Source organism: Molothrus ater, chromosome 2 (genome assembly GCF_012460135.2).
Source record: "Molothrus ater isolate BHLD 08-10-18 breed brown headed cowbird chromosome 2, BPBGC_Mater_1.1, whole genome shotgun sequence".
Classification (NCBI taxonomy): domain Eukaryota; kingdom Metazoa; phylum Chordata; class Aves; order Passeriformes; family Icteridae; genus Molothrus; species Molothrus ater.
In genome coordinates this window covers 63,956,315-63,982,290 of record NC_050479.2, presented here as the reverse complement: position 1 = coordinate 63,982,290, position 25,976 = coordinate 63,956,315, and the positions used below count along the sequence as shown (strand labels likewise).

Genomic DNA, 25,976 nt, shown 5'->3' with positions numbered 1-25,976 from the left:
TGTAGTGCTAGTAAGAAATGAAACTGAAACCATGTAACTGCCCTGTAATCCTACATAAGTATTCCAGTTAAGAAATTGTGACTAGCCCATGTCTTGGGCAATGTAGTAACTCTTAGGTATTTGTTATGTAGTTAACTAAATAATTGTCTACAGCGTGGGAAATTAATTTGCCTTCAGTAACTTTGCTGTAGTCTGTGGAGGAGGACAGCTGAATTTAGGTTTTGTAGTCTTGCCTCATGGAGGAAAGATATCTTTTGGTAGCCATCCTTACTGTAAAATTGTTGCAGTTTTGTTGGCTTTCGGAGTATGAGTGCAGGAGAAATCATTACTGCTTGAAAAGCATTTTCCATTGTTTTGGGGAGGAGGGAGATGGTATATTAATGGAAGCATGGGTTCAGACCTTGATAAATTCTACTGTGCCTCCTAAAGCTCTATTTTTAAGGTTTTCTCCAAAAGACAAAATAGTTTGAGATAGAATACTGAGGGAGGGGGAAGCTAAGCTTCAAAAGCAAAGGGAATGCGTCCATAATGCAGTTCAGTGTTTGTGGCTGAGCCTTCCAAAGATGGGCAGTCTGCAGCAAAAAAAGGAAGAAGTGGAATGATAGTATGTGCTTCCATGGTGTCTAAACCATGAACCAGCTGTTGGATTAAACATATGTTGAGAAATTAGAGTTCAGTGAGGGATTACTTCTTGTTTGTACTTATACAAGAATATTTAGGGGTTTTAGATACATGGATTTAGACAGAGGTATTAACTTGTTCCTGTGTGTTTTGAGGTAGTATGCAAATAGAGCATGCCTCAGGTTTATCTTGTTACTCAAAACACCTCCTATGAGGATAGATTTTATTAACTTGTGCCCCCTCTGCTGGCTGGTGTTCCAATTACAAAGTAAAATACAAGTTTACATAGGTGAGGTACTCTCTGATAGGCTATTTTGGCCAAATAGCAGTTTGTAAATGTTGCTTTTATGCAGCTGAAACTACGGCAAAACCCGTGGGAGATGTTGGGAGAATCCATGGTAGTGGCGAGAGTTGGTGTTTTCTAGTACAGTTACTGTTTTGGCCTCAGTCCAGACTCCTTAAGCATTTGTCAAACCTATTTCTTTCCCTCATCCCTGAGTTGAAGAGGTGTGATCTTTTTATTCACCCTGGGTGTGCATATTATTATATATACAGAGGAGCTAGATCTTTGTGGTTTTTGGGACCACACTTTGGTCTTCTAAAACCTGCTACTATCACCTGCTTTTCTGATAGCAGTTGTTTTCCCCTTAAGATTTAGAGGTCTCTTCGTTTACTTGTAGTGAGGTCATCTCTCAAATTATCTTTATTAGGTGATGAATTTTCCTGTGTTCTTTCTGAAACCTGTCTGTGGGTGAGGTAGGATTCCCAGCTGCCTAGTGTGAACAAAAGGCAGAGCACAAGTCCTCCCATCTCGGGTACTGCAGGGAGAGCTAAAGATGTCAGTATTATGACAGAGGATGCTTGTCCATACTGCAGGGGGGTGTGTGTGTGTGGACTACGTCTAATAGAAAGAGTCATCCTGCTGTCCAGCAGCCGTTTCAGAAAAACACTGGCCATTTTTTCTTGGAGATAGTGTAATTTCTGGAATGGGGCTTTCATTAGGTTACTTCATAAGATTTCTCTCTGTGACTGGTGTTGTTGCCTTTGTCATTAATTAGGCATTAAGGGAGATTTCTAGTTTGTATTAAAATTTCTTTTATGGCTTGAAATCTTAACATATTTCAAAATACCCATCCTGTGTAAAACTCAAACTGGTTGGTGTAGCTCTCGTTGAACTTACTTCTGTGACTTCTGAAAGTGATCTTGAAATACATTTACTCTACAAATATCTGATCTTCTACTAAGACAGAACTGCTACCACTGCAAAACTGTATTATATTTTGAATAATCAACAGCATCAAGGGAACATATTGAAATCTTTATGGACAGCAAGATAGATGAGTTAGCAACTTTCTTTGTGCGTGAAGTCCATCTTTGTCAGATCTTAAGCCTCTACAGAATTTGTATGTTCTTCAGCTCTTAGGCTGAAAGCACAGAAGTTTCTCTGACACTGAGGTGCTTCCACTTCAAAGAATCAATTTCAGTTCTAAAACAGACATAGTAAATAAATACAATTACAAAGTTATTTTTATCATGCAGGTTCAGTCAATTAGATAACACTGTGACAGAACTTAGAGCTGCTATATTTTTCAGTCTGGCCACAGAATTATGGTGCTGTTATGGTGGCATATCATGTGAGATGTCAGATTTATCGATGCAAATGTTGTAGTAGAATTTGACTGCCCTTTTTGCACTCCCCCACCTGCAGCATATTCTTCTTGTGTTCTGATAGATCAAAGTTTCACAGTGTGTTTGTGTTAAATATTAGGTGATAGATTAGCTTCATCTGCGAAAACTTCAATTTAAAGACATTTTGCTTCTTACCAAGTACTAGGAAAGAATTTACTGGTCTACCAAAGTTGAAAGCATATTCTTTCCCTAGTACTGTAGCTCATTGCTTGTATATGCATGGTTGTGCTGTGTGTCTACATACATTTAAAAATCCTTAAAGGCAAAGTAATTTTTGTTGAGTTTAATTGCCAGCTATAAATTGACTGAAATACTGCTGTGATGCCAGTGTATTCAGCTTGTGACTTGGGAAACAATTGTGCAAAAGCTTAAAATACACTTGGTTCTATGGAACTTGCCAACTACAGAGATGAATTCTGTGGGGGATAATGGAAAATAGCCAAAGCTGCTGAAAGTGTGAGAGGGACAAGTAAGAAGTTGCACAAGATGCTGCAGTTCTTGTGTAACTGATGATCAGAACAGTTGTTAATACCTCTGTGTACTTGACTGATAGTGTTCTGCCTTGAGCAATGAAGGCGAAAGTCTCCAATAAATGTTAATGTCTTAGACATTTCATGATTTTGCTAAAGCATAACTGAAGTTTCTAGGAAACAAAAAAAGTGAAAACCGTGGTGGATTTGGACCATCTGTTTTAGTTTGAAATTCAAGCTCAGTGTTTTGATATTTTTTAAGCTGTTTATCAGTTAAAAAATAGCTTTAAAGCTAATAATTTTTGTCATTCTGACTTTTACATTTCATTTTAAGCTGTTGCTTTTGAACAATGGTTGCTCACAGATTCTCGAGAGCATTTGAGACTCTTGACCTTCTAAATTATAAAAAACTAAGACTGAATTCAAAAATTGATACTGCAATTTTGTGTTTCCTGGTCAGGTGTCTAAATTTACTGAGAGTTAGGGCTGATATTTTTGAAAATCGAAAGGCTCTGCTGAGATAATGTAATGGGAGATAGATAACAATACAGCTTGCAGAGTTTTGTGATTTACTGAAGTGGAAGTGTACCTTTTAGACACTTGTCGTGATCTCAAAATGCATTTTTTCCAGTTCCTAGTCATATGTTCTATTAAAAAATATGCACTTAAGTTCTGTTCATGTCTATTTTCAGCTTCCAACCTTTCTTGAGCTTCAAGTTTCTGTCCTACTAAAAACTTATTTTTGTAGTAGTTGCTTATTGTGTCATTTCTAGTCTCTGATTTGGTGTGATTTGGTCGCATTTCTACCTCATCCATTTCTTCAGTTCTGCAACACTTCTGACTCTGAAATTAATATTTAAATGTGTGCTTTGAGATAACAGTAGTCTTTATCTTCTCTTCCTGCATGTGTAATATTGTATACTTGGATATGTAAAGGTCACAATAGGTCTTGAACTGCTTTACCTCTACACTTGGAAGAAGGAAAGAAAATCATCTGTGTATTAATTAGTCACACTGAAATTTGATGCTAAGCTTACTTGCCAGTGGGAGTGAATTCTTAATTGTGGGAGCCTTAACCAGGCAATAATGTGTCTTGATAATTTGATACACTTTCTGGCTTGATGTGAGGCTCTCTCTGAGAGCATCATGCAAGCTGGTGTGGCATGGGATGCCTCTTCTGTGACCCATTTTGAGTGGTGTGGAGCTCAGTGGTGCTCTGTATTTGTGTTATCTGAGCACAGAACTGCTTCAGCTGGAGACCAAGGGAAAGGCAACCAATGCAGCTGAGTTTCTTTGTGTTTGGGAGCAGCCATGAAGCTGTCAAATTGTTCAAATGTTGTGTAATATAAATTCGTTTTAAGGCTTTGAATCTCTTGCTTCCTTTTTAATCAAGCAAAATTTCCCTGGTATTCATGCTGTTTTAAGTAACTTTGTTTCCAAAAGAGGTCTGTAGGGCTTTTCGTTGTCTTGGTGCACATCTGTCCTTGAAAATGTAGATTGTGAATGAAAAAAATCCTCATTGTACCTTTTTAGAGGGTGGTCAGCCATTAAAACCGTAGGTGGTTCTTCCTTTTTTCACCACTGCTACAAACTTTCAGAAGGAAAAGCAGTATGTTGCTTCTGAAATAAATAAAACCTCATGCTGGTTAGCTAGTTATCAGAGTAAGTTGTAAGCAGGCTTATTATTTTTACCTTGTAACCCTGAGATGCTTTCCCCAGTGCATTGCAGCATACCTGTAAGCTGCCAAAGAGATGGTAGTGTACACTGTCATTCACAGTTCCTCTGCATAGCCAAAATAATTGGGCTGGAATTAATTACCTATGCATTTACAGTCAATGATGTTGCTATGTGTTTTGAGAAATGAGATTTCCAAAATTTGTAAATGCTGGGTTTTTTTTAAGCGTATTTCTATGGGAAGAGAAATAGAAAGTAATTTGATTGCTGTAGAATTAGATTAATTAGGTAGAAATAAAGTTCTCAACCAATTGTTGACAGAAGTGCTGCAGTTTAGTTAAAAGAATTGGTAAGTCTTTTGGAATTCAATTTTATGATGTCTGACTGTTGAGAGCTTAGATAAATAAGATGGGGTTTTGTTGGAGCAACTGGTTTCAAATGCCTTTGTATAACTAAGGTAGGGGAGCAGGGTCAGCAGAGTCAGTGGTGGTCTTTAAAAAGTGGAAATTTTTAGTCAAAAAGTAGTAAAACTCAGTAACAGGCTTTTTTACTGAAATTCTTCCATGATACATTTTAATTATCTTTCTGAAAACAATTGATTCTTAGTGTGTGAGTGACTATCCTTTGTATATGTAAAATGCTTGTGAAATTACAGAGAGTAGCCTGAGAATGAAGACATTCCTTCCTCAGACATGTTTCATAGGGAGCTCAAGTGTAGCAACTCTTGTTTCCTTCCTTATAATTTCATGATCATTCTAACACCAGCTGTTTAAGGCTTAAACTTTGGATAGGAAAAAATTGAGACAAAGTATAGTTAAGGAATAAAAAAGTTTTTCAAGATGATGAGGATATCCAGATAAAAGGTGTTGTCAGAGATGGAAATTTTAATACTTGCATTTGAAATTGCACCAGAATATTAATTTAGCATTGGTTATGACATTATAAATATGTTATTTTTGTCAGTTGTCAATTCATTTTTACAGTAATTTAATAGCAATAGAATTCAAGTATTTTTATGGTTAGTATTCATGAGAAATATCATAGTTACAAACTCTGCTTTCTGTATTATTTCAGTGCAATGTAATTGGCTTCCAGCTGATGTTTTGCAGTTGTGGTAAACTATTGGCAAAATAACATACTGTAACTGTTAAGAATTGAATAAGGCTAAATATTCTTAGGAAATTATTTTAATTAAAATGGGGTGTTTTGAGGGTCCTTAAATCCTTTTGAGTAATTGTTTAAATTAAATTATGAAGTAGCTTGGCTTTCATGGGAGAGATTGATCTTTGTTTTAATTTGATTTTTGCTTATTTTTTGTAGTAATGGTATGCTATTAAAAAAGAAATCTTTAATCTTTTTTTACAAAGGTTTGAGAAAATATTGACCACTATAAATGTGGTGCTGCCACAGTAGTCAAACTGGATGCCCTTCACCAAATATATGAGATTGTTAAATAATAGATCTGTTTGAAGCACAAAATCAGTAGATGATCTTTTATATTTAATGGGTTCTAAAAATGGGTTTAAAAGGTCTTTTAAAACCTGTTAGTTCTCTCTCCATGTTTTTAGAGTAAATTGCAACCGTTCATGAGATAGTTTGTCTTTATAAGCAGAACTAGGCTGCAGGTCTAGTTACATTTTTCTTTGTTTCCTGAGGAAGAAAAATAAGGCCTTGATATTAGCAAGAGAAGAACAGGACATACTAAACAAAATCTTGTGGTGACTTTTATTCAGTCCATTATTAACCCTTGGTAGAGTGAAATGTGTTACCTAAGCTGGAGTTGATGTATCCGTGGAATACTTTGGAGTTTTTTTAGAGAGCTCCTAGAGCTGGCACTAGATAAAGGAATGGCAATAACTGGCCTCAAGTTTTTGCTACAGCTAGGCTAGCTGCCTGTCTTGCTGGGATCCTAGAATATCTTGCCTTGTGTATGTTTGTCTTAAATGATACATACAGAAAGTTTATCTATTTTTCAAGTATTTGTTTCTGAAGCAGATTTTGTGTATGCATGTTGAACCAGTTTGATCAGAATGGGATGGGTGCTAATTATATCAGTCTTAATACATAGAGTAGTAGTTCTTAACCCGGGTGTCATGATCACAAGATACTATGTGAATACTTTACTTGGACACAAAGTAATTAAATCACACAAAATTGGCTCTGGAGTAGGGAGAATTGGAAGTACCTTTGGAGGAGATGGTTGCTTCTCTAAACAGCTGCTTGTTTGTCAGAATACATTGCAAGCCTTATTCTTGAAGTCCTGTGTTAACCATTTTTGCTGTTTCTGTATGCATTCATTGAATACAGACATGCTAAGTGTCTGGCATTCCATGGTATGAGTGTAAAAAGGCTAAAAAACTCCTTTGCTGCAATATGTGGTACATGAGAATAAATACCTCAAGCTTTGTTGTTTTGTTAGTCAATATCAGAGGCTATTTAATGACTGAACAGAGTTTGTTACATCATTTTAAGTAACTGCTTTTTTTTCCTCTTAGGGACGAAACCCTTTTTTTCTGGAGCCAGCAATAATTATAACAGTTACTGATGGAAGTAAATTAACTACTACCAGTGGGATACAGGAAGAGGTAAGATCTAACCTCTGCTTACAGTAATGTGTACTAAATATTGTTTAAACATTGATACTGTTTACAGTAGGAGCATAAGTGGCTCCTCAGAAGAATGCTCATTAATAGCTTAAATTTGCTTGTGTCTTGATTAATTTCAAGTAATTTATTTTAATTTCAAGTAATTTTATGCAATAGTACTATGAAAAACCAAATAACTCTTTTTCCTTCATGTAACAGAAACCTGTGGTGCAATTGTTGGTCTGTTAAATAGAATGAGTTGCCCTAAGGAGTTCATGGCTTTTAAAATATGTTAGCAGAATAAATTGATTTCTATAAAGCATATGTGTCCTTAATTGGTCTTGATAGAGGGTTTTTTTTGTATAGACCCAAGTTAAAGTAATGATTTCCCAAAGGATGTTGCCACTAGGGAATGTGTGAAACATGTACTACTCTCACACTGAGTTCTTAAAAAGATTATAATCAAATGAGTAGTCTTTATAATTCAAGGTAAGAACTGAAGAAATATATTCCAAGTTAAATCTGTAGAGCAGTTTAAAATCAAGATCTTGATATATGGAGTAGCCAGTCAGACATCTGGCTAACTCAGAGGTATGGCAAATGCTGAGGCACTGAGCTATTTTAACTTACTGGCCCTTTTGAATTCTTTCCTTAAAAAGATGGAAGTGGTAGGATTGGTCAGGCCAGCTCAGTGCCCATTCCATGCAGTAGTGAAAAAAAAAAAAAAAACCAACCAAAACAAACTGTAACAAATCCCTAAGTTCATTCCCTTTTCAGGGAAAAGGTTAATATCCAACGGTCCATTTAAAACTTAAGAGGACAATTCAGACTTTTGCCTGTGCTGCACCACATTTGACTGTACAGATTAACTTGTACTTTGCTGTTCATTAGTTACTCAGATTTCTCCTAATAATGTATTATATTGCATTGTTACAGCACTTACAGAATTTGTCTGTATGAAAAGTGGTATTTGAGTGGTTTTTGTAATATATATAACTTGAAGAGAGTTAAATAATTGTGTAATTCTGTGTGGACTCCTAAGAAGCATAGCTAGTAACTGAAATGGAATTCCTGGATCCATGGTAACAAGTAGGTTATCTGTATGAAATCTTACTTCCATCATACTTTTTTTACCCATTAACCTATTTTCAGATGAATTCTGTGATTGAATGTGTGCAGTCCAAGATACTGAGTAATGTGACACTGATTTCAGAGTCTTCTGCAACATACAGTGCTGTTAGCAGCAGAATACTGTTTTGGGTAATCTTTTAGCTGTGTAAGTCCTTTCTTGAGAAGAATCTCTGTTGTCAGATGACTTGTAAAATCTGGCACTGACATACTGGAGTGAGGAGCACCAAGGTGCTCAGAGAGAAACTCAGTCTCTGGGTAGAGGCTGAGAACTGGGTTTGTTCAGTCTTCAGAAGAGAAGACTGGGGAGTGCTTTACCACCCTCTGCAACAGCTGAATGGGACTGGGAGCTTGTCTTTTCCTGGAGGTACCCAGGGCTGGGATGAGAGGCAACAGCTGCAAGTTGTCCCCATGGGAAATTCTGATGAGATATCAAGAAAATCTTTAACTGTGTGGGTGATCAAACACTGGACATGTTGACCAGTGGTTGTGAGATGGTAAAAGCTACATTGGACAAGGCCCTGAGCAGTCAAAAGTCTCTGGACTGTGTAAGTGTCATGTGTTCCTTCTGGTGTATGCAGTGCTATGATTCTGTGTTACATTTCCTTTCATCTTTGTTATTCAAAATGATTAGGTAAGAAAGGTGCATTAGTAGTTAAGCTCTTCATTTTACAACAAGAATCAGGACTTTCATAGCCATCCAGGTTGGTTTTTTTTTTGTTCCTTTTAATGTGAGTACAACTTCATCTTAGTCTTCACAAGAAGACATTTTCCTGGAGCAAGGCAACCATTTGGTCATACATTCACATCCTTAAACTGTTGTAACTTAGGTTGAGACAAGGGGTTTCCTGGTGCCTGCATAAATCTACTGAGTTTAGACTTGGTTCATGAGCAGTGCTGACTGATAAGCATGTGTGATAAGTGTGTGCTACAACCAGAGTTTGTGTTGTGATGATGTCAAATCAGGCCCAATGTTACAATTTTGTGATTGTTAATTGCATTCCCGAAATGCAGAATTTGCTCTAATAATAGTGAATTAGCGTGGGTTTTTTGTTAGAAATAAGCCAATGTAAAGGTGTTCCATTCCTCCAGAAGGTGAAGTGACCACTGTTGTGCTTGCAAGACAAAATGTGAATGCAAGCAGGTTTGAATGCTTTTCCATATGTGTGTACTGGGTATGTGTTTCATACCCAGCAAGGGATATGATTTTTTTTTTCCTTTTTTGGCCATAGGTGTACTGGTAGAAACATTCTTAACACTATCGCAGAGAAGAGGAACAAAGTATCGAAGGTCCTACTACTGTCTTTAAGGGATGATCTTTTGTTTTTGTCAGTGTGTGTTCTATTGATCAGAATTTTTCTCAGTCTACCTTGAGTGTCCTTTACAGTTTCCTCTCAAGTTGGACATACAGAAATGAGCTAGAATTAGTACAGAAACACCACCCTGGAGATACGGAAGTTGATTGCTCCTCTTTGGTTCAGTAACAAAGCTTTTTCAATCACTTTGAAATGTCAGTCCTGTTCTTTGGGTTTGACTTCGAGGAGGCTTTTCAGAGTTGGTGTTGGAAGTGATCATATCCCACTGGCTATGTTTTTACTCCTAGCATCGACTGAGGCAGCGTATTTTTAGTTCTTTTAAGGCATATATACAAGATAACCAACAGTGTTGGGCTTTGGTGTTTTGTTGGGGTTTTTTTTAGAAAGCCTGTGAAGCCAGCATGGGACCTGGAGGCAAGTTTTCTCAAAGCTTTGTCATTCAGATGAACATTTGCATTCTTACCAATGAAATCAGTTTATCACTATGGGAACACTGTCATTTGCCTTAGTGTGAAGCAGTCAAGCTTAAACCCTGTTTCAGAGCTCTTGCTGAATTCTTCAGATGTCCTGTTCCTATGTGGATTTTAAAACGGCTGTTGCAGATAGAGCCTTGAGCTTCAGTGAGTGCTGCTTTGTCCCTCATGGGTGTGGTCTTTCAGACTGAAAACAGAACTTATATTGTCTATGCAGTTTTCTCCACCTGCACAAGTCAGTAACACTTTCAGTTCTATCCCTTCTGGTGCTGCTTTTTAATGCATCAGTGCCAGTGAAAAGTGCCAGCATCAATTCTATGTTCTGCATGGCTTGTTGACCAGACCCTTCCCTGGACTCACTAGTTTGAGTCAGAACTTGAGATGGGGATGGGCTCATACTGTTGGCAAGCCATCATTAATTAGTTGGCCTCATGTTATGGATTCCTTATGGAGTGGCTTTTGATTCTGGCCTGATCCCTCAAATTCAGTCTTCGCCCTTTCTTCATCTTTTGTTAAGCAAATGTTTAAATGCTTGAAGGGATTTCTTATTTCTCTTCATATTATGAAATAACATATTTTTCGAGTCTTACAATTGCTGAGCTATGTTCTTTTGTCCTCCCTCAACATACTCTCTAAGTAGCATTAAACTTGTCTGCAAGACTGAAATGGAGTTATTAGCGTATTGATACATTCTGATAAATGATTATACAAGCAAAAAGCATTGAGCAATGCTGCTTGGTTTCTGTATGTTGCCATTCCGCTGATCTTCCAGTTATGAGAAACTCTTACAGGAAGAATCTGTGATTTTCATGTGACTTCATCCCACAGCTGTTCAGCATTGTCACATTGATCCTTCCCAGAGCTGATCACCTTGCATTGCACTTGTAGCAGTTGTGACAAGTGTCACAGCAAGGTTCTGCTTACTGTCAAGATTAATCAGGAACTTGAAATGCTCTATTATGTTTTTTATCATAGTTCCTCCAGTTTTGATTTCTAAACAAATTCTGCGAGAAATATATGGCAAATATAATTAAATGTATGTCCCCATTCTTTTCTTTATTATTCTTGTTAGCAGCAGTTTTTGGGTTCACAGCACTTGACACTGAGCTCCAAAGCTCTTGGTGTGTAAATTCTTAATGTATAACTATCAGCTCAGTGAATACTTGGTGATGACTAATGCTGGTTTTGGAATGGCCAAGTATATAATGTATTGACATGGTGTGTCAGTTGACCTTGATGTCTTTGGGATCTCCTTGAGTTGTTTCCCATGGAAGAACAATTTGTCTTTCTATATAACTGCATAGGATTGGATGGAAAAAGATGAGAAAACAATGCTGTTGATAACTGTAAGTAGAGTTTCTCAGTCTGTCAAGAGCTGATGTTCTCAGCTGGGCTTGAATGGTTACCTGTCTTTAGTCCTTCAAGGATGAAAGGCTGCATTTGCTTGGCAGAATGTCAGATGTCTTGTCCTTTTCTTGGGTACCAGAAAAGCATGCAAGGAAGGTTACTTGCCGATAGATTTTTTTTATTTTTTGGTACAAGAATAGAAGTTGACTGTAGACATATTTTTGTGTAGTGCCTCGTCTTCTAACACCCTTTTATGAGATGTCCCAAGATGGAGCTGCCTGTTATTACCTGGGTACTAAAGCTTCAGCAGTTCTATTGGTGCCCTTTCTAGTGGATGAGCCTGTATGTGCAGCCACTGCCAGAATATCATTACTGTCTTTCTCAGACTGCCCTGCCAGTGCAGAGAGTTCTAATGCTTATCTAGCTTTTTTCATCCTAGGGTCTCTAGGATCCTCTTTCCCATCCCACGATTTTAGACTGTGTTGCTTCTCATGGTTGCATAAATGTAGGTAGAAACAAGGACTGAGAAAAAACGAACCTGCTCACCAGTAACTTTGTACTGAAGAGATCTTCTAGAACACTCTTATCTTCCACCCCCTCGTAGTTCTGGAATATTTCAGTTGTTTTAAAGGCAGGAAGAGTGGCATAAGGCATGCACTGATTGTGTAATAGCATTATCATTGTGACATTTGGGAATGGTCGGGCTTCTGTGTGCTCCTACAAGCCAATGATGAGACAAGACAGCTGGTTGCTCGTACTGAGCTGGGAGGACACGTGTTGTCTATGTGCAGTCACATGTTGAAGACCACAGCTGGTAAATAACCTTCCCTTAGTTAGTTCGGTCTACCTTTATCTTTGATACTGGTTGTTGAGAAAGGAAAATGTGTGCATGCCTTCATGTTAAAATATGCGTGGGGAAGGAAATGAAATGCAAGATGTAGAATTCTAGGCTCATCTTAGTTTCTGCTAGGTATGCAGTTGCTATGGTAATACAATACCAGTTTAAAAAAAGGTAACTGGAGATGACAAGACCAAGTTACTAATGTCTGCGAATGGGGTGATTTGAATCTATAACTTCGCCAGTATATATGTTAAAGGATGTTAAACTTAACTGGAATTAAATTGTTGGAAGGAAGGTGAGGACATTTGACTTGATGATGATTGCTTTGCATTTTGTCTTACAGTTTGAAAACTTCTGATAGTAACATGTGCATAATGCAATGGCCAGCTTCTGACTACTCTTTGGTTTTGGAGTTCTCTCCATATAACTAGCTGAGCCAACGAAATATTTTGTAGCTTGAGGTAAACTGAACTCAGGATACTGTTGGTCTAGGATCTAATAGGATACTTTATATGTATAAATATTCATAGTAAAAAATGTATATATGCTGCCCGAAGGAAAGCAATGCTGTTACATAGGTGTAAACAGGTTTGTTTGCAGATCAATGTACTGTTTGGAAATTGTATATCTTCAGTCAGATCTAAGTAGGAAAGCTTGACTGGCATTCCTTAATACCCCCAAGTGAGGATGGTGGAGTGCTTGCAAATCAGTCTTCTTACAGTCAGGATTCCAGGCTGTTAACTAAGAATGTGGCTATGCTTTTATCTTCTTTTAACTGAGTTTCCATTGTCAGGCAGTCGTTGTGGGTCTTTGTGTAGAGGGGAAAGACATGCATGTCAAGCAGTTAGTTATAAACCACTGAGTTCCTTCCTTTTGACCAGTTTCGTGTAAAACATGAAGCATTTGGAGAAAATAGTTCTGTTCTTAAATGTACTCTGTGCTTGCATAAGCAAAAAGAGAAATTCTAGAGGAATCATCAGGTGTGCTGAAAAGTGCAAAATATTCTGATTCTTGGCCACATTTTGAGTAATTTGTTCTTAGTTTCAAGATTGTATCAATAAATTGATTGCTTTTCAAACAATAAGTTACATGTTTTTCCCCGTATGAGATACTGCAATTGTAAATATCAATAGCTGCAGGATCTGGTTTTGGAAATCAGGCTTTAATGCTTCCAAGCTATCTCTTAAAAATAAGCAAACAAAAAGCCTTTTTTAACAACTTACTGTAAATTCTCTAAGCACTATTACTAGAAATGAAGGCAATATGTAATGAGTGCTTGTGAGATTTGCATCAAGTTTTGGAACAGACTAGTACTTTCTTGCTAGCACTGGAGCTGAGGGTTGAGAACGTTGAGATTTCTTTGAACACGCTGCATGACAGAAAATGAGGACATGTTGAGTTTGCTTCAGCATGTGGACTTAACTCCCTTGTATTTGGTGTGCTAATGGAACTGTTTGCACCACTTGAGTCATTGCTTTGGGGATGTTTTTCCCCTTTTTGTTGCTGCAGTGCTCCAGGTGAAATGAGAATTTTGCTTGTGCTGACAGTGCTGTCATCAGCCGGGGATGTATCAAAATTCTGGAACTTGAATTACTTGTTGCAAATCTATATGTTCAGGGCTTCTGTAGTTAAATATTTGGATAAGCTTTCTTTTTCTCACTAATCTGTGTGAAGTATCCGGATGCAAAAAGAGCATCTAGGATCTTCTGAATGCCTTGTGCTGTCCTTTAGGAGCTTGTCTCAGTTTTGTTAACGAGGTATTAAATGTGTGTGGAGAGAGAAATGTGCCTATATAGAGTGAATTACCATTGCTATGAAACCTGAATTTTTGTTTCTTTTAAGAGCTGTGTATTCACAGATTTAAATCCCTTTCCAGCTCCATTTACCTCTCAATTCCCCTTTACCTGGAAGTGAGTTGACTAAGGAACCCTTTCGATGGGATCAGAGGTTATTTGCTTTGGTTCTTCGTTTGCCTGGTATTACAGCACCAGAATCAGAACAGATGACAGGGGTGCCTGTGGATGACTCTGCTATCACACCTATGTGTGAAGTCACAGGAGGTGAGTGCTCTTGTTTCCTTTGACAAGTCATTACTTTCCAAAGTGTAAATTAATTCAGTTTGGTTCAATTAATTGTGATTCCATGCCATGGAATAAGGATTTCTAAGTTCTTGCAGTACTTTTAGAAACTCTCAAGACTGTTATAATAAAACTAAAAGACTGACAGCAATAAAGCTACAGACAATTAAATGTAGCCTATCTTGGAAGAGTGAATCTGCTTTCTTCAGAAATGTTTTGTAAGGGAACTTACTTTTTTCTACTACACCTTGGTATTGCAATTAGAAATTGTAGTAATTGAGTCTGTTCTGCAGTACAGTTTTGGTTAATTCCTGTCACACCATGGTCTAAAAAAGCCAGAGTGAAGGAAGTGGGTTGTTTTAGGTTTTTTTCCTCCAGAGCACACAGAATGCCTTTCAGAATGCATAATTATTCTGCAGAATTGGTGCCTTTCCCAGTTACAGATCATATTGTTAATATCTTAGCAATTATATTCCAGATCAAATTCAGGCATTGAGTTTATTACGTTTTAAAAGTATTCTTCTAGTGCATCAGAGAGGGTGTGATAGAGAGGAAATTAAGAGCTTTGAAAAGTATTCCAAAAGGATTTGCTGCTTTCTGACTGTATGTAGGTTGTACTGGCAAGTGCTTTGACTGAAATTTGTGGACAGTTTAAATGTTGATGTCTGTCACAAGGGGGAGCCCATTTTCCACGAATGAAACCAAGAATTTGAGATAGTCATTAAGGGTCTAAAATACAAACATTTCCAATGAGGCACTTGTCAGTGTTTCACTAGTCTGCCTTGCTGCTTAAAAAAGAGGGAGTGTTCAGGAGAAGCTCTAAATCAGTGATCCATACATAAATCAATGTGTGTGGTGGTTGAACAGTTTTCTATGATCCTAGTTAAAATAAAGGCAGAAACACTGAAGAGGTTTAACTCTGACTGTTTCGTTCTAGGTCGATCATATTGTGTGTGCTCTCCAAGAATGCTGAATCAATGTCTTGAGTCATTGGTGCAAAAAGTACAAAGTGGAGTGGTAATAAATTTTGAAAAAGCTGGACCAGATCCCTCACCAATTGATGGTACTTAAATTTTTTACGCTGTGGTATCAAATAACAGGGATGACTGTCATCAATGCAACTTAGTAGATGTCAAGTCAAAAGGGAAATGATTGCAATTTGCAACACTTAAGTACAAAAAGGACTTACTACTGTTAAGTCTGAAACTTTGTAGTATCTCAAAATACTGGCTGTAGCTGCCAGACATTCTGCATTTGGTCAAACCACTCAGGTAATCTTAAATGCATTTATTCATGTCAGGCATAGTTAAAGGGATTTATATGTTTTAAGCAGTTTTCAACCAGCTAGGAATGTAAATAACATGATATGGAAAGACCTGGGCTTATCCTTTTTTCTTCAGTGTATTAAAGTGCCTGTGGTAAGAGTTAAAATAGCAAGTACACCTGTGTGGCATTAATTTCTCATTCCAAATGGCTTAGCTAGGTCTGTCTTTGGATGTTACTGAGAAGTTTGTGAGTTTTTTTAAATTTTACATTGCTGCAATAAAAATTCTGGCAGTATTAGTCATGTATGACTTTAATGCTTGGATTTGAAGGTTCTGTTAATGACAATGGAGGAAAAAGAGACATTATAATGAAGGGTTCTAGATAATTGTCTTTCTAGGCTTTCATCCTGTAAACATCCAATGCTTATTTGGTTTCTCAGTTTGTGTTTTTGCAGGCATGCTTACTGACAACTATCTGCTATTCTTAGAAATAATATTAACTGCAGGATTAATAATTAATTAATAATTAATTAATTCCCTGGGTTTATAAATCTTTACTCTTCACAGAAGTTATTAACTATTGTTCTTGAGTTTTAACACTATTTTGACGCAAAGCCTTTTTCTTCTGTAGATGGGCAGATGGAGATATCCAGACCCTTTGGACCCCAACCTTGGCACAGCTGTCACAAACTTATCTATGTCAGACCAAACCCTAAAACTGGGGTTCCTATAGGTCATTGGCCTGTTCCTGAATCTTTTTGGCCAGATCAAAATTCTCCAACACTGGTATGTACTGAAGATAAAGGGTTTGTGCATGCAGGAATATTTCAGTATTTCCTATTCTGATTTTTTTTCAAATCTTGACGTATGTATTGCATTGTAGCAAATGCGGAAGCAGTGTGACCCAAGGAGTGATGCATGCAAGCCTATAAACTACTGATGAGCAAATAACATGGGGTTTTCTTTTTAGTAACTTTGAAGCATTAGGAAACTGCTTGTAACAGATTTTTGACCCAAAACATGTGTTTGTTTGAACCCTGTTAAATATCAAATGGTGGCACTTGGTAAAAGCCTATCAAATTCTATTGCCTTAGAGGTTATTAATAAAAGATAGTATGATCTTGACAACTTGAATTGCTGTGGTAGTTCTACTTTCATTCTACCAAGTGAATATAATTTCGTCTGCTATTGTGCAGTATAGCCACAACTTCAATTTATCCAAACTGAGAAAACCTCAGCTTTTAAATTAATTTATTAAGGATTAATTTGTTTCTTTTTCACAAAAGAATATATGCCACTGCTTTTTTGTCTGAGAACTAGTCATTAGTATAGTATAATGCATTTTTGTGTTTGTTTATACTTGAAATCATTAAAGTAGAAATCCTGCAGTTGTGTAATGGTTACCTACATTTCATGATGACTTCTGTTGAATTCTTCTGGGTTTTTGATATGAAATGGATGTGCTGACTAATACTCACTGAACTTCTTATAAATTTTATCTCTTGGTTAGAAAACAGATGAAGTTGTTTGAAATCCAGGTTTTTGAGGAGTGATTATGAAATTTTAGTCATATTTACAGGTTTGGATGTATTTGGCAGCTGTGACCACATTGATTAAAGGCTATGGATGTCCTTCTGAACTGAAAGCATATATTAATAAAAGTAGATTTTCTGTAGTCATTTAAAAAACCAAGATGTCATTATGTAGTGAATATTTGAAGGCTGTTTTGTAGGAAAGCTGATCCTGTGTATTCTTTGTCATCGCTGTCAGTAGCATATCTGCCTCCATTTGCTGTGTAGAGTCTGTACAGTTTGCTATTCCAGATCTTAATCAAGATTGATAAAATAGATCTTGCCAAGTGAAGAGTTGTTGAATGAAATCTTTGAAAAGCCTGAAGTTGACTTACTCAAATGGCAAAAAGATGAGATTTTTTTCTGTTGTAGTGTGTATAACTCATAACTATAAAGCGCTGTCATGTACAGCTGAATTCTTGTTGACATCAATTGAAGTTCTGAGTTGTACCTTTCTCATGCAGTGTTGGGGAGCTAAGTTGCTGATAGCATTTCAAGACTTGTATTTCAGTACTGTTCTAACAGTAGTGTTCAAACACAGCATATGTTGTAATCAGTGTGAGTGTATGTAGCATATCTTGTCTGCCTAAGAGTTCTTAGTTGAATACTTGACTTTGCCTGCCTGTTACCTGATCTACAGTGGAGTGGTCTCAAACAGTTCTATCATGAGAACTGTGGCTAATGACACCACTAAGGCTTTCTTAAATGTATATGAAAGTCTGCTAATAATTATGCTGGCAGATCAACATGTAAATGGCTGCTTCAGCTGCTCAGAGGTAAAAATAGGTTTGCTGTCCAGCAAAGGATTATTGGACTTCTCAAGTCTGAGTAGTCAATTTCTTTTGCAGCCTTTTTATTCATAGTCTGACCTTGGTGGCTTGGTCAGAAACTCCACCACAACTATTTATTAGTCATATTCTTTGAAGAGCTGTTCTTTGTCTATTTGGTTGGGCCTCCTGTTTGGTGTCCAGTTGGAGAGCCCACCTTCCTCAGGGTAGAGACACTCAAAGCAAGACCAGCTCTCTTGGCAGATAACTTGTTTGGGTGGCTTATCTTAAAACGGAGAGTCTAGAGCTTAGACATAAAAGAATTGCTTTCAATGTGAAGTGGTATGATGGTCCAAGAGACCTTTTGTTTCTCTGCTTCATCTTATGTATTTGTGAGTTACTTTTTTGTAAATAGAGTAAATGGAAGGAGACTTCCCAATTGAGCTCTTACTCAGATTCTAGTGGCCTTGGGGAAAGGCTCAGATTAAGTACAACAGTTTATATTCCTCCCTTCAATGGAAAGTGTACAGCTCCAATTTTCATCACATTGAAAATCCACTCACCCTTTTGGCAAAAGAAATTTCAAGTTGTTAACTTACAGTTGAAACTTGAAACACAAAGGCCTTTTTCCCGTGATTAGTAAAAAAATTTAAAAAATCCAAACGCTGAAATTTCTGGAATTGAAATATTTTTTTTTCTCAGGCCTAGTTAAAATGTGAGTTTTTAAGGTTTGTTTTTTTCTGAATTCACTCTACTCTTGATCTTTATAATTGTTTGAATTTTGTAGCTGTTAAATTTGCCAAGAAGGAAAAGCTCCTGGCAAAGTCAGCAAATGCAGAAGTACAGCACTTGCTTCTGTAGGGAATGAAAATGGACATGTCCTAGAGTAGCACTGAGGATGTTTTTTGTCCCCACTAGGACTTACTCCCATTTGTTCAGCTTTTGGGTAAATGCAAGAAGTCTTAGTTGCGTATTGCTCTAGACTTACTATGTGAAGTAATTGTCGTTTATTTAGAAAACAAGATTCCTTCAGAATAAGACAGTGCTAACATCATAAATTGCTTAGGACTCATTAACAGTAAATGAATCCTGTATTGAGTAGGTTCCCTAAATACATGTGTTTTCAAAGAATCTGTATTGCTTCAGTTGTCATAGCACAAATGTATTTTAATTGTTGTGCAGCCTTATTAACAGTGGAATACTTTGTTTAGCCACCTCGCACATCTCATCCTGTGGTGAAATTTTCCTGTACTGACTGTGAACCGATGGTCATTGACAAACTGCCTTTTGATAAATATGAATTAGAACCTTCACCACTGACCCAGTTTATCCTGGAAAGAAAATCCCCTCAGACCTGCTGGCAGGCAAGTAGAATGCATGCTGAATTGAAGTCTATGGAATGCTGTTTTTCATATATCTTATTCTATAATCAAAATAGAATGTAAAGTTTCAGAACACAATACTTGGAGTGTAAATCCAATGTAATGTGTTTTATTGCAGGTGTATGTGAGCAATAGTGCAAAATACAGTGAACTTGGTCATCCTTTTGGTTACTTGAAAGCTAGTACAGCGCTGAATTGTGTGAATTTATTTGTGATGCCTTACAATTACCCAGTCCTGCTTCCACTGCTAGGTAAATACCACTTCATACAAATTTGCTTATGTGGTAGGTAATTGAAACATTGATATAAATAGATTACTGCAGTTAATGCCAGTATTAATAATACCTGGAGAAAGGTACAATCAGTAGCTTCACTTGTCTCCAATTGTCTGGCCTTCATGACTCAGACTCAGTGTGTAAGATGATTTCTCAATCATCATTTGCATATATGTTTTGATCTCACTTTCATTAAGAGGTATTTTTCTTAATCTGTTGTCTCAATACCAATTAAATTTGATAATTTATCAGGTTCTATTTTTGGCTGCAGCGTTAATCTTGTATGTGCTTGGCTTAGTTGTATATATGTTGATTTGTAGATAGTAATTTAATCATGGAGAAATTTGCATTTCTTCAAGAGTTTCTTTACTAGAATTTTATTTTTTAGGAAAAAAAAAGATGCAATGCTATCTAGACATGCCTTTCATTTTGTTTTGCTTTGCTTTTTTTATAACCATTAGATGACTTGTTTAAAGTACACAAGGCAAAGCCTACGCTGAAATGGCGTCAGTCATTTGAAAGCTATTTGAAGACAATGCCTCCTTATTATCTTGGGGTAAGATGACTGTGTTAAAATTTCTGGATTATAGTTGTCTTTCCACTATGGATGTAGTCTCTATTTTAAGTAGAATCAGTATTAATTTAAGAGAGAATAGTTAAACTTCATACATAGTGAGTGTTTTCACTGGAGTCCTGTGGGAGGCTTGAGACATGAATTTTCTTAATTTAATAATACACTGGGACTGGGCATATAAATGATATTTTTGTTAACTGATTGTGTATTAATTGAACTATTTTAAAACAACAAAAAACGATGCCCTGAGTGTCTTTTTTTGTTGTTGTTCTTTTTGAACTTTCAGAACCTCAGGTTCTATTTGAAATGGGTACAGTTAATTGAAGTATGTATAAAGTTAAATATGACCATGCAATATATTCCATGTTTCAGCCTTTGAAGAAAGCTGTGAGAATGATGGGAGCACCAAACCTTATAGCTGACAATGTGGAATATGGACTTAGTTACAGTGTCATTTCATATCTCAAAAAGTTGAGTCAGCAGGTAATGTTGAAACAAAAGACCAGTAAAAACTTACTCTAATAGCAGGATAATCTTAAAATACTCAAGTTCAGTGGCTTTGTAGGAAAAAAGAGCAGAAATATCAAGTTAATACTTTGCCATAAGCAATTACCAAAAAATAATTTTGGTTTTTCAACTGAAGGAAAATGCAACATTTAAATACAGCCTTTATAAACTGAACTACATAGAGACAGATAGGAAGTACAAGTTGAGGTTTTTTCCTATTTAAGGAGCATTTTCACTTAGCAGAGTGTTAACATACTTTTGTCCAAAAAAAACAATGTTGTCTTTGAAGATGTGTTAGTGTTTTTCAGGAAATAGGGATTTGTGCTTGTTTCATCAGAATCAAAGTGTTCTTTGACTTGTGGTATGAAGTGGAAAGTGTTCAGTAAATAAGATAACTGGCATAACAGAATATCTAATAATGATACAGATGTAGAAATGTCAAGTGACTGCTTGAAATTGCCGACTGTTCAGAATAGTGCCTGAATCTTTGACTAGGCTCCTGCACCAGCTAAAGCATTTCTGCCCTGCTACCTCCACTTTTGAACTGTGCATGTTTAGCTTTGTGTTCAAGATAAAAAAAAGTAAACTTGAAACTTCAAGGAACAGTAGTGCCAAGTACTTGTAACTTAGGTTATGAGTTTTTATGGACCTGCTTTTTCTTAAAACATAAATGATTATTTGAAGAAGCAAATGTCTTAAAGTCTAGAGCATATCCTGTTAAATCGTAGTCATATTGCTCACTAATCTGTGAACTGATGTCTCAGCCTAGACATCTTGGACTCCTCTAAGATGAAATGACATGCACTGCAAATTGTAGTTAAAGCTTTTGTAACTTCTGACAGGCCCTGCCAGTAAAGACTCAGTATTCTCAATACATACTCAAATTTTTGAGTAGTCTATAAATTTATGTGGAATTGCAAAACCAAAATTGGCAGTTGTATTACTAAATTCTTTTTGGCTCTTTTCACTGTATTCTGTCAAAACGCTGGCATTTATGAACACGTTTAATTTTGGTACAAATCTAACATAATATTGGGGGCTAGGTCTGTCTGGTCAACCAGTTGGTTATTTCCATATATTTCAGATTTTTAAATGTTGTGACTATTTGAATTGAGCTTTAAAAAAGTTGATACGATTGGTTGACTGATTGCAACTACTGTTGTGGGAAAATCAGTCTTGTGAGTTGTGACTGTTCTCTACAGGAACAGCTGAACAGCATACGAGTACAGATAGATCTGCAGAGAATTACTGGTCAAATGATGGCATTTTATGAAAATAAAAGCATTGCATGCATATTGGTGCTTAGATACTCTAATGGGCAGCAGAGGAGAAATATGCAGAAAACTGTTCACTATATTTAAAACTGTAGTAGGCATTAAGTGGTTATGTATTAAGCACTCCTTAAGCACTCAGCCTGGTTATGGTCATCATAGTGTGTTAGCACTTTGTTGAATCTTGTAGGTAGGAATTTAAAATGAATAAGTCTGACTAATCCTTTTAAGAGCATATTGTCAATTTTATTTATTTATTTATTTCAAATTAAGGCCAAAATAGAGTCCGATAGAGTCATTGGCTCTGTAGGCAAAAAGGTAGCGCAAGAGACTGGAATTAAGGTCAGAAGCAGATCACACAACCTGTCTATGGCACATAGGAACGATTTTCAACATCTGCTACAGGGGATTACTGGGGAAATTCCTCATAGACCTCTAGACCTCAATATGAAGGAGTATGCTGGGTTCCAAATAGCTTTGCTGAATAAGGTAAGCACCACTGTGTGTAATGTTGTTATTTTCAATATACTTCCATTGAAATGCTAGATATTGTTTCTTACGTGGCATTAATTGGAATTTCATTTACTGGAACCATAGGATTTGAAACCTCAGACATTTAGAAATGCTTATGACATACCCAGAAGAAATCTTTTGGATCAGTTAACACGAATGAGATCTAATTTATTGAAGAGTACTTGCAAGTTCCTCAAAGGACAAGATGAAGGTTAGATAACAATTTATATTTTGTCTGCCTGTGATGTGATCATTGCTAAAAAACAATGTAACAAATAATGTAGTTCTTTAAAACTTGGTGGATGTCTGCTCTTGGCTTTAAACTGCATGGATTTTTTTTTAATATGCTTTATCCTTACCTTATTGGAAGAAAAAATGGTGAGAACAGAAGATTGCTGATTCACTGCTTTATCCTTAGGCCATGTGAGGGGACTTGGGCGTTTACAGAAGGTTCTTTGTTCACTGTTTTTCCTGACTTTCGTGGATGTATCTGATAAAATCAAAGGCCAGTTCTGAACATTATGATCTCTCTCAGTAGAAGTGGATTATGAGCAGTGGGAAAGTAAGCTAGCTCACTGGATGCTGCCACTGTGATTGTTTTTGCCTGTTGAGCCAACAGCAAATGGTTCAGTAGTCACTAATTTATTCCTTTACCTTTTTTCCTGTGTCTTCTGGAACTGCTTTGTGGCATTTAACCAAAGATGTTGAAATAAGCAGAGTGAGAAGGGCAATGCAAGTGAAAGCTTGTGCTGCGTTAGTGGTGCCACTACTTAGGTCAGATTAACATCTGTACATTTCACATTACATTATCACTTTGTCAGAGTAGTTGTTCTTCAGGGAGGAGGATTAACTCATCTTAGGAATTTTTTTTTGTATTTTTTTTCCAGATCAAGGCTTGGCAATTCTAAAACTAGAACAAGTTTAAAGTCAGCTCCTATGGTTTTTTAAGAGTTTGTTGATTTACGGTGATCAAAAGTCACCCTTGCTCTGGGAAAATGCTGGCCTTGACAATTAAGTTTTGGATTGCTAAAATTGGACAAAGTTATGTAAAAGCTGTGTGCAGCATGGTATTCCTACTTTGCTTTAAAATATCTTTTGTTTGTAGTAATGTTTTAGTTCTAATTTGTTCCTAGTCTGTTTTTCCATCCATTGCTCTGTTGTAAAGTTGGGACACATTGGAAAACTAACGTCTGTGCATGACACCTTTGGCTTATTTGTTGTCAAAATAATAAATCCTCGAGACATGTACTGATTCCTTTGAGCAAGTCTCCTGAAGTGTTATAAATACCAGTTAGGCAAGAAAAATGGTGAGCTTTGTACAGCTGTTTTGTTAATGCATATCATAAGTCTGAACACTGGAGATATGAAATGGGTATAGATTAAATTCTCATAATGTGAGCAGTACTGTGTATTAATTAACTCCTCTGTTATAATAGATCAAGTTCACAGTGTACCTATAGCACAAATGGGAAACTACCAGGAGTATCTAAAACAAATACCTTCTCCACTCCGAGAACTTGATCCTGATCAACCACGAAGGCTTCATACATTTGGCAATCCATTCAAATTGGACAAAAAGGTGACTTTTCTGTAAAGCTTTTTAAAACATGTGCTTTTGTGTGTCTTTTACTGCCTACGTTGTTCTTTGAGTGGTCTGTTGGAGAAACCCTTTCAAATACTTGTAAAAGAAATGGCTGCAAACTGCCTCAGTTGTTCTTCGATCAGTAGTATCTTATGGAGGGCATCCTTTATTGGGAAACCAGTATTATGTCTCTAAATTGTATTATAACTGAAATGTTTGTCTCAAAGTTGAGTGTCTTGGCTGTCCCTTTTATCCAAATCTCTTAGAATTGACCAAACTGCCAGTAACATTTAGAGGCCTTGTATTAAATACGTGAGTCTTTTTGCAACTACTGAAAAGGCAGTTTGGTGGCCCACTCCCCTACCTTACCTGGCAGACTGCTGGATAAGGGCCTTAAGCACATTTATCTGGTCTTGGTTGACAATTTGGAATTCCAAACATAATGGCATGTTGTATGTAACTCTTACACATGCTAAACATTAGTGTAATGTCAGAGCATTTATTGTACCTTATGTTACGTGGTTTTGGTGTGAAGCTTAAGAATTCTTCCTGTTAAATTAATTTCAGGGAATGATGATAGATGAAGCAGATGAATTTGTATCAGGACCTCAGAATAAACATAAAAGACCTGGAGAACCAAATATGCAAGGGATTCCAAAAAGACGACGTTGTATGTCCCCCCTGCTCAGAGGGCGACCACCAACTCTTCCAGTTGTCAATAACCACATTGGAGGAAAAGGGCCCCCAACACCAATTGCACAAGCACAGCCTGACCTTATTAAACCCATTGCTATTCACAAAAGTAAGTGAATCTTCGAAGTCTTTAAAGTTTGTTTTTAATTTATCTGAAAAAACTTATTTGTGTAAAAAAACCTGCTGGTTAATTTGTGAAATATGGCAATTTTATCTCCCTCTCTTGAAAATAAAGTACTTAAATGTGTGTCTGGGGCTAATTACAGAGTTCATATAGTCCTTTGGATGGAAGTCTTCCATATAACTTCTAAGTGTAAACAATGCATTTACTCTCTCCTGAGGAGACAGTGTAGACAATGAGAAGAGTTTTCTTCCTTTGCCTGGAAATTTAGATACTCTAGAAGTATCACAGCATGAAGTTAGTTTGAATTTTGGTCTTGAGCAGTGAAATCACTTCCTGGGTGTGAAGCTGAGGGGCTGTATAACTCTTATTCACTGGTTAGGTAAATTTGGTTAGTTTGATTTAAAGGGAAAAAGACACCATGTCATAAAATCATTCTTTACAGGTAGTTTTTCTTTTGTTGGTAGTCCACATAGTAATTTCCTTTTTTATACAAATAATATACCTATGATTTTTGTTTTTTGAAAGTCATTAATTGCCAGGAAATAGTGACAGGCTCAATGTTATAATCCACAAACAAGCTTTCTTATGCCTGGCATGTACGGTGCACTCTGTGAGCTGGAGCATACTTTTAAGAGTCTAATGCTGATTTGGCTCATTGACTTGTATGAAATGATAAGGAATTTAAACCTAGCAAGTGTAATTTTTGTTTTTTCAGCATTGGAAACAAATAATGAAGTTGGAGTTGATGATGTCATTGAGAATCACAGTACAGATCCCCTTTCATCAGATGTTTTCCCAAATGCTGTGGATTCAGAATTTTCACTGTCCTCTTCACCATTCAATTCCTTGGATCGACCAACAGCTCCTACAGAGGATGTAGGCCATGAACATTTAGGGAATAATTTGAATGTTGATGGGTTTTTGGAGAATCACGAGGAATCAGGTAGTAAAGAGCAAAGTCCAGAAGAGAACTTGACAACGTCCTCACCTAGCAAAGGGAAAAAAACAGTGCACTGCAGGAGTTCCAGAGAGATTAATATAGAGCTAAGAGCACAAATTATGAAAGAGATCCGAAAACCAGGAAGGAGTAAGTATACTGAATTTCTTTCAGATAATTGGCATGAAAGTTAAACAAAGAATTCATGTTAGATCACTATTTTAGAAGTGTACTGGACCATGAGACTGAAGCAAAATTAAATTTAAAGCTGAAAAGATTTGTTTTAAAACCT

General features: G+C 36.7%; 1 protein-coding gene across 2 annotated transcripts in view; it reads left to right on the top strand.

Annotated features, from left to right (window-relative positions):
• Positions 1–25,976, top strand: part of INTS6 (integrator complex subunit 6) — a 38,848-nt gene that overhangs the window by 9,747 nt on the left and 3,125 nt on the right. Inside the window, exons 4-16 of one of the 2 annotated variants that reach the window (XM_036407003.2) lie at positions 6,951–7,040; positions 14,022–14,205; positions 15,161–15,286; positions 16,120–16,274; positions 19,038–19,190; positions 19,327–19,459; positions 19,945–20,039; positions 20,430–20,540; positions 22,109–22,324; positions 22,433–22,559; positions 23,785–23,927; positions 24,498–24,732; positions 25,463–25,834. In XM_036407003.2, coding sequence (XP_036262896.1) covers positions 6,951–7,040; positions 14,022–14,205; positions 15,161–15,286; positions 16,120–16,274; positions 19,038–19,190; positions 19,327–19,459; positions 19,945–20,039; positions 20,430–20,540; positions 22,109–22,324; positions 22,433–22,559; positions 23,785–23,927; positions 24,498–24,732; positions 25,463–25,834 — 2,140 coding nt within the window. The remainder of the gene's footprint in view (positions 1–6,950; positions 7,041–14,021; positions 14,206–15,160; positions 15,287–16,119; positions 16,275–19,037; positions 19,191–19,326; positions 19,460–19,944; positions 20,040–20,429; positions 20,541–22,108; positions 22,325–22,432; positions 22,560–23,784; positions 23,928–24,497; positions 24,733–25,462; positions 25,835–25,976) is intronic. The other variant, XM_036407010.2, reaches the window with a different exon arrangement.